The 9,118-nt window shown below is 36.9% G+C and overlaps 1 protein-coding gene across 1 annotated transcript in view; it reads left to right on the plus strand.

The window, feature by feature from the left end:
- Window positions 1–3,293, plus strand: part of LOC126100544 (PHD finger protein 12) — a 71,665-nt gene extending 68,372 nt beyond the window's left edge. The window contains exon 15 of the mRNA XM_049911162.1: window positions 360–3,293. Coding sequence (XP_049767119.1) covers window positions 360–572 — 213 coding nt within the window. The 3' untranslated portion in view covers window positions 573–3,293. The remainder of the gene's footprint in view (window positions 1–359) is intronic.
- Window positions 3,294–9,118: the final 5,825 nt, after the last annotated feature.

Below are 9,118 nucleotides of genomic sequence, written 5' to 3' on the forward strand. Positions count from 1 at the left end.
GACCATGACGGCGCTTGTCCGAGGCTTCTTTAGTTCTGTCCTGAACCAAGTAATCACACTAAAAGGGGGGTTAGCCCTATTAGTGGTTTGTTCTTTTCGTCGCCTTTTACGACTGGCAGAACATACCGGAGGCCTATTCTTTTCCCGGGCCTCCACGGGAAATTATTATTATTATTATTACATATTTCAAGGAGACACTCACTTTCTGCCCATTGTGTAGTTGGTAGATATTGAATACCTGTTTACATTGTTAACTTATGATTCAAAAATTTAGTCACAGCTCTGTAATTTAAAATAATTTTTTATCAGTGTTTGAGGAGAAATTAGAAAAAGTAATTTCTTTGGTGTTATTTTTATAGGTAGAGATACAGTGCACTTGTCGAGGAAGCAGCTCTGATGTAATTGGAGATGCTGGAGCTGGTTGGGAAGGGACAGCATTGATAAACCACGGCTCTTTCATAAAGTTTGGCTGTCTAAATTTTGTGTTCAGCATCACTGCAGCTGCTGCACTGACAAAGGATACAGATCAGCAGTCTGTCAAACAGGAACAAATTTCAGGAGTGGAGGCCTGATCTGTATGGAATTTTCTAAAAATGGACATTACAGTATTGTCAGCAGAGTCATCTTGTTTGATATATTGGCTTGTTGTTAAAATGAAGGATCAACCTATTGTTACAGAGTGTAGATATGTTTTCAGTACTTGAAGGGATTCTGTGGACTTTATAACTCTCTAAAACAGGAGAACTATATGAGTAGCTGTTTTCAGCATTAGGGCGTAGGGCAATGTGGATCGTACAACTGTGATAGCAACTTTGACTTTCTTATGAAACAGCAACCAGAATTTCAGTAGTTATATTTATATAATTATAGTAATAATGTTCACTCAAAAGAAAAGTTCTTCATCAGGCGCAGTGGAAATTAAAATAAAGTTTTTATGTGCAATAACGCTGTAGTTTTAAGATTTATGAGTATTGTTTAATGGACAGTTCATAGTTTAGAAATCCAGGAACTGCCAGTATTCAGTTCCTTTGCAGATAAGTAGAACTGAAGTTTTAAACAAAAATTACAACTTTTTACAATATCTTTAGAAGTTATATGTAAGAGTGCTGAGAAACAAATGTATGTAATTATTTTTAATCAGAAAGAATTAAGATGGCTTTCCTATACTCGATTGTAATTCTGACAGTTGATATTGTAAAATGACTACCATTGTAGAATTTGTTTGTTTTACATTTCATACTCAGAAATACATACAGCAGTTTTTTCTGGAGTTATAGTGTGCAAAAACTAGTATTTCAGAATTTTGTGCTTACACACCTGTGATCCTATGATTTGAAAATGTCATGTACGGGATTCTTGTCAGATAATTCAGTCAGCTGTCATAATTGGAACCTAGACAGTCATTCCATGTTGAAGAGTGATATGTTAGTGTAGTGTAATGGAAGTGTGCACTTTTTTTTCCTTCAAGATTCTGATAAATGGTAGATGGATTTAATAGCTGAGGAAGATCATGGAAAGAGGACAACTATTAATAGAAGAGGAGGTCATTTTCCTGTTGAAACAGTGAAATAGAATTATTCATTGCATGATTGTTTTATGTGAAACTAGCACTTATTTTCACTGGAAAGAAAGTATGACAAGTCTTTAAATGTCCATATTTTTAGTGTCAGACACAGTGCATTAATTTTGGAAATTACTGAGGAAAAACTTGGAGGAGGGAGGTGAAGGAGACAGCCCTTTTAATGTTAATTTGTGGTCTCTATCCTGAATTAATGCAATTTTGTTCTGAGAAACTTGTGAAATAATGTTCAGTTACAATTCTAGTGCAAAGTGGAGAGTAATAACTAATCTTCTTCATTTATATGAAAAATTTGGCCGTTATTTTGTTTCTATGTCTGAAAATAAGATTCCATTGTGCCATTAGTTTTTTATTTTTCTTTAAAAAAGCAAGTATAATAAAATTATAATATTTTTGTGTTTATCTATACCTCATCCCCATTTGCATGAAGAAAATACCTTAACATGTTTGTAATTATGGCAAAACTAAAGCATTTTCCTCACATGTAGAAATCTATTCATAAGTCCCTAGGGCTACGAGAACTGAAGATCAGTTTATGAGAGAGAACCACAGTAAACAGGCTGGTGAGGATACTCTAAAGAAACAAGAATTTGCACAATTTTAGAACAAATGTGATATTTAATGATAACTGTTAGGGAATTGACTATGTTTCTTCCTTTGTTCTGATCAAAGTTAAACTGCACATAGAAAAATCGGAATTACATATCATGGGTTTTCTTTATTTTTATATTTGTTTATTGCTGTAAGTGTATCTTAGACATATCCTTCATTTTGAAGCATAACATTTCCCGTTCGTCATTGGCCTTTTATCCCTTCTGTAACTCAATCCCTTTGTCCCAATCATGCCATCCTCGTCAGTTTTATCATGAATTATGTGCCATTGCACTCTTAAACTGAATTGTACTGGTCATGGAAATAATTAAAATAGTGACTGATTTTCAATGAGTCATCATATTTTGATGTAGATGTTTATTTATAAAAACTCTTTATATTTATTTACTTTTCTCTGGTGGAAGGTCAAAACTATGCTAAAAAAATTGGATGCTAATTGTAACTTATGATACAGTCCATCAGTAACTTTGAAGGAGAAGTAATACACCTCTGAGAGGTTTTCTTTACTCTACTTAATAGAGATAGTGTAGATATGTATATTTTGCCAGTGACAAAATCTCTAATTAATGTTGCATTGTGTCTAATTGTAAAATATTTGTCTATGTAGTGGGTTGTCATTGGAAAATGGACTCTCACATATATTTTGTATTGTATTATGAATTATTATCTTTTTAAAGCATTGAACCTATGGGAAGAGAAATGGTCTGCTACTATTACAATATGCTGGAATGATTGGTGCTGTTATGAAATGCTTGTGCAGCTAATCTTATGTAGACCTAGTCACTTGTCAGTGATATTATTCAAATCACATTTAATGGATTGCAGTATTACTGTTTATTTGTTATATTACACAAAAGACAGCGACAGTAATGCAAAAGAATGAATATGTTTGTGTGTAATTTTTTTTCCCTTGTTGATGGCTGCTGTCATGAAATTGTATGTGTAGAGAGACTGTGTGATTTCTTGCAGTGGAGCCATAATGGTCACATTTGTTTTACTGATAGTGATTTGTGACTTTATGCATCAGTATATATTTAAGGCTTCCAGAAGTAATGTGTTTTTATTTTTATATTTAATAACAAAATATAATTTTTATATGATATATGGATCTTTATTTTTAATATCACTTTGCAAGCAGTACTGTGATTTTTAACATCCCTGAGTCACTGTTGTTTATATTTGTCTCACTGTGTTTGAATCCATTATTACAAAGATGAATGATGATTTCATGCACCTCTGATTTGCTTATACTTCCTCAGTATGGTTGCTGGAGGTCAGTAAAACTAATGCCCCCCCCCCCCTCTCTCTCTCTCTCTCTCTCTCTCTCTCTCTCTCTCTCTCTAGATATGACACTGTCCCTAAGATACATCATTGAGCAGATATGATTCAGGAAACTGCTTTTTCCCATAGCTGCAGTTAAATACCTTTATTTGATCATTTACTTTCTAATTATGAACTGTACACACAATTTGTCTGTTACAATTAACCAGTCTTACTCATTATAACTATAATGCCATGTTTTCTATGTTCAGTCAGTAAGTGTAGTATAGTAATAATTTACTTTTTAGTAGTTAACCATGCAGTAAACTTTGCAAAGGCTGTTACCTAGTAACAAATTTGGTAATGATTGGGTATGCCAAAAAGGACTCGTGCAAATAATTGAAGAGTTGTAATCTTGGATAAGGTAAATTTCACTAATTGGATGTTATAAAGATCAAGCACTGAGAGGACATGAGGTAGATTTAAAATTTGACTTCATACAGATCCAGATATACAACTGTGTCTTTAAAAATGCAAATTAGAAATGGAACATAGTAGCTGAGCTTACAGACTTATACTCTTTCTTCAGAGCATAGACACAAGCACAACTGCTTTCCCCAGCATTGTAGCATATCTAAGTTGATAGTTACGTTGGGTGGAACCAGTGGCGGATACAGAAAAACCTCATGGAGGCGGCCTGTAAAGAAATCTTGAGCTACCTTTACTTTTACCATAATAAAAATGAATCAAGTCACATGCAAAGTTTAAGGAAGTTTTATTTAAGACAATGCCATCTTATGACATAAAAAAGTTACAATTGTGGTTCTCTTCCTTAAATGATGAATTCTATGTGCCTGTTCTTCCTGGCGAATTGGTTAATCACATCATCATTAGGACAATCAATATCTGGCTGAGTGTTCAACAGAGATAAGACATTAAGTTGAACCTCCTTCAGTGCTGACCTCAGCCATATCTTTGTACACCAGAATGGTGAAAAACTTCTTTCTACTGTTGCAATAGATGCAGGTAGACAAGCAAATATTTTGTGTAGCATGTGCCAAGTAGGATAGTCAGATCTAGGACAAACAGACAACACTTGAATCATAACAGAATCAAGATAATTAAGGGTGTTTATACCTGTTTGCTTGTATTGAAGAATCTATCCCATGAGTCTCTTTTTAATCACAAAGAGAGATTCTTCTTCAAAGAATGAATGGCAATGCGGGTGGCTCTGCAGGGGGGGGGGGGGGGGGGGGGTACACCCTCCATATGTATCTCCCACTGGGTGGAACAACTGTGGTCAAAAAGAAAGGTGAAAGGAGATGTCACACATCCCTGCCTTGGAAACACTTGTTCATTGTCACAATTTTCATTTGTTTGAATTTAATTTACTGCCAGTTCCCTTTTAAATGTTTACACCCACACACCCCAAAAGTTTTATTCCCAGATCTCATTTATATTCTCATCCTATAACTACATCTCATGTGTAATAGCTTCTTGTCGAATATAGCTAACTTGGGGAACCTATCTTACCTTGCATCTGCTACTTTATACTTTAGTAGAACAGTGATCTTCTCCCAGCACCGCAGACCATCCCTTCGTTGATTTCCAGGAAATCCCTACCTCCAACCTTGGCTTGTCTTTCCTCAAACATCGTGATGGGAGAAAGAGCAGCCATTTGTCTTTAAAAGGCCTGATGTGTTCATCCTAACTAAAATGTCATATTCCAGACGTTCACAATAGCCTCTGATCCCTAACCCTCTCCCAAATCAGTCTCATTCATGCCGTCTCCACACTCCCACCTTCTAAAATCCACAAATCTAAACACTCCTGAAACATTCGAATGTAGGTGGTTATTGTGGCTCCGCAGGAAGGCTCCCTGTCCAAGACGACCAATACGTTTAACTCGTTTGCTGCAGTGTATATTCCTTCGTAAAGGACACCAAACACTTAACACAACACAGAGAGGGCTTACCAACAGGTTTTTTTTCTGGGACACACACACACACACACACAATGAAGAACTAAAGAAACTGGTACATCTGTCTAATATTGTGTAGGACCCCCGTGAGCACACACAAGTGCCGCAACACAACATGGCATGGACTCTACTAAATGTCTGAAGTAGTGCTGTAGGGAATTGACACTATGAATCCTGCAGGGCTGTCCATAAATCTGTAAGAGTATGAGGGAGTGGAGATCTCTTCTGAACACTTCATTTCAAGGCATCCCAGATATGCTCAATAATGTTCATTTCTGAGGAGTTTAGTGCCGATTGGAAGTGTTAAAACTCAGAAGTGTGTTCCTGGAGCCACTCAGTAGGAATTATGGACATGTGGGTTGTCACGTTGTCCTGCTGGAATTGCCCATGTCTGTCAGAATGCACAATGAAGATGAATGGATGCAGGTGATCAGATGAGATGCTTACATACGTGTCACCTGTCAGAGTCGTATCTAGACATACCCCAGGGGTCCCATATCACTCCAAATGCACATGCCATTACTGTGTCTCCACCAGCTTGAACAATCCCCTGCTGTCAAGTAGGGCTCATGTATTCATGAAGTTGTCTCCATACCCTTACACATCCATCTGCTTAATACAATTTGAAATGAGACTCGTCCGACAAGGCAACATATTTCCAGCCAACAACTGTCCAATGTTGATGTTGACGGGCCCAGGCAAAGCGTAAAGCTTTGTGTCATGTAATCATCAAGGACACACAAGTGAGCCTTCAGCTCAGAAAGCCCATATCAATGATGTTTCGTTGAATGGTTTGCATGCTGACACTTATTGATGGCCCAGCACTGAAATCTGCAGCAATTTGTGGAACAGTTGCACTTATGTCACGTTGAACAGTTCTCTTCAGTCATCGTTGGTCCCGTTCTTGCAGGCTCTTTTTCCAGTTGCAGTGATGTTGGAGATTTGATGTTTTACTGGATTCCTGATATTCATGGTACACTTGTGAAATGGTCGTACGAGAAAATCCTCACTGCATCGCTATCTTGGAGATGCTGTGACCCATCGCTTGTGTACCGACTATAACACCACATTCAAACTCACTTAATTCTTGATAACCTGCCATTGTAGCAGCAGTAACTGGTCTCAACCACTGCTATATAGGTGATGCCGACTGAAGTGCCCTATTGTGCCTGTTAATATATCTCTGTTCAGTGGTATTTTGTTTTACAAAGAGAAATCTTTAATTAATATTAAAAAGTATCAGTGTGGGCCCCATTTTATAGGCCGTGCTTTTTGGAAACTTTGTCCATTTAATTTAAAAAAAAGACATAAGTAGGAAGAAATCAGTTCTTTTCTCTGAGGTCACTTACGAACAATAGCTCAGATTTACTATAGACTTCAGTAACAAAAGGCCATTGATCATTAGTATTACTGTGTAAGAAGTTCTGTATATAACAACATAATTTCTTTGAAAAAGAGGAAGGCATTTATGTTGTTTCTTTTTAGATTCCAAATCTTTTACTCACAATTTCTTCAATTTCTTAATCTAGCTTTCCTTTCCACAGTTTTGCGAGGGGGGGGGGGAGTTGATGGTTCAAATTTCAAATTCACATCTAGCCAGCGACATTTAGGTTTTCTGCAATTTCCCTAAATCACTCCAGGCAAATGCTGGGATGATTTCTTTGAGCAGAGTCAATTTCCTTCCTCATCCTTGAACCAATCTGAGCTCGTCTTCCATCTCTAATGACCTCAATGTCAGTGGGACTTTAAACCCCAGTCCTCTTTCCTTCAGGCAAGTTTTTAAGTTGTCACAGTGCAACGAATGACCTCTCAGAGGATGACAGTGATACTGGAACTGTCTTTACGAGACTGCTCAAATGGATAATTTCTTGAAATAGTTCCTTAAACGTACCACATTCAGCAATAAGTTGTCTTTCAAGAGAGGGTACATTATATGATTTCACACCAGCTGTAACGGTTCGCAGTATTTTGAGCTGTGCATGGAGCTTGTACATGTTAAAGCGTGCTGTGTGTATACCCCAAGCAACTCTTCCAAACTCTTGCTGAATGTCTACAGAACTTCACGCTCCAATTATATTATAATTTGGACTCTGATCTGATCATTTCTTTTCATAGTGAAAAGACTTCAATAGCAACAGTCATACAAAAGTAATAGTCCCAAACTTTTTGAGCTGCTTCACGTAACCTTACGGGACTGACCATCTGTTGTCTTTGATTGAGCTCTGTGCGCTCAATAATTTGGTCACTATTTTGTGGCACATGTCAATATTTTTCCTGAAATGCTTCAAAGGTTTAACCTATACCACTCATGGGGTCAAGCACATTGGTATTGGCTGGTGAACTATTTGGATTCATCTCATCGACATCTGATGATAGCATGTAATCTACTTACATGTTTTTCATGTTTGTAGATTCCAGAATTATATTTGAGACATCATTTCAGAGATACAAAGACACACAATGGATCACAGCTTCTTGAAACTTCTTATAGTGTAAAATCCAAACTATGATTAATGTGGTGGAAGCTCTTTTGCCGGTCTTGGTGGACTTCTTTCATATCCTTGTTCCAACTAGAAATATTGGCTGTGCCATGGAAACAGTGGGCAAGTACAAACTTTCAATAAATTAAGTAAAAATCGTGATTAATGAAGTAAGGACATTATCATGTGCATAAAATGTAGGCATGCAGATGTTGGAATCTAATAAGCACAGAGACAAAATGGAAAATGTTGCTACTTGTAAAACTGAATATTAATTATCTCATAAATTAATTAGTTTATAGAATTTGAAATATGGGATTTGAAAGTTGAACTGCCAATCTTTATAACTGGTGGGCTGTTGTTGCGGTTTTCAGTCCGAATACTGGTTTGATGCAGCTCTCCAGGCTGCCTTATCCCGTACAAGACTCATCTCGAAATACTTACTGCAACCTACATTTTTCTGTATTCATCTATTTGTCTTCCTCTACAATTGTTACCTTCCCTGCTCCCCACACTTCCACCCAATACTAAACTGGTGATTCCTTCATGATGTCTCAGAATGTGTCCTATCAACCAACCCCTTCTTCCAGTCAGGTTGTTCCACAAATTTGTTTTCTTCCCACTGCTCTTCAGTACCACCTCATTAGTTATATGATGTACCCGTCTAGTCTCCAGTGTTCTTCTGTAGCCCCACATTTCAAAAGTTCATGTTCTCTCCTTGTCTAAACTGTTTATCATCCATGTTTCAGTTCCATACATGGCTACACTCCAGACAAATACTTTTAGAAAAGACTTCCTGACACTTAAATCTATATTTGATGTTAACAAGTATCTCATCTTCAGAAAAGCTTTTCTGACCATTGGTTTTCTATCTGAGCTTTTGATATGATATGGAGCATGGAATGTTAGATCCGTTATGAAGTAGTTTTCAAATACCGCTACCAGTCACAAAATTTGTTGACTTCTAAATTATTTATTCAGCAACATGTTTTGTGTTAACATCTCTCCGTCAGGCTATAGTGGCATTACAGAAACATTTAACATAACTGTGTACAAATATTAAAGTTCCTTTACATGACTCCTGTGATCATCCTTTGGAGAGAGAGAAGAGGGTAATCAAGTAAGGGTTCTCAAATTATTAGAGCACTTAATCGGGCAGGTAGGTTAGAAAATTTAAAAAGGGAAAAGGACAGTTTGAAGTTAGAT

Source organism: Schistocerca cancellata, chromosome 9 (assembly GCF_023864275.1).
Source record: "Schistocerca cancellata isolate TAMUIC-IGC-003103 chromosome 9, iqSchCanc2.1, whole genome shotgun sequence".
Classification (NCBI taxonomy): domain Eukaryota; kingdom Metazoa; phylum Arthropoda; class Insecta; order Orthoptera; family Acrididae; genus Schistocerca; species Schistocerca cancellata.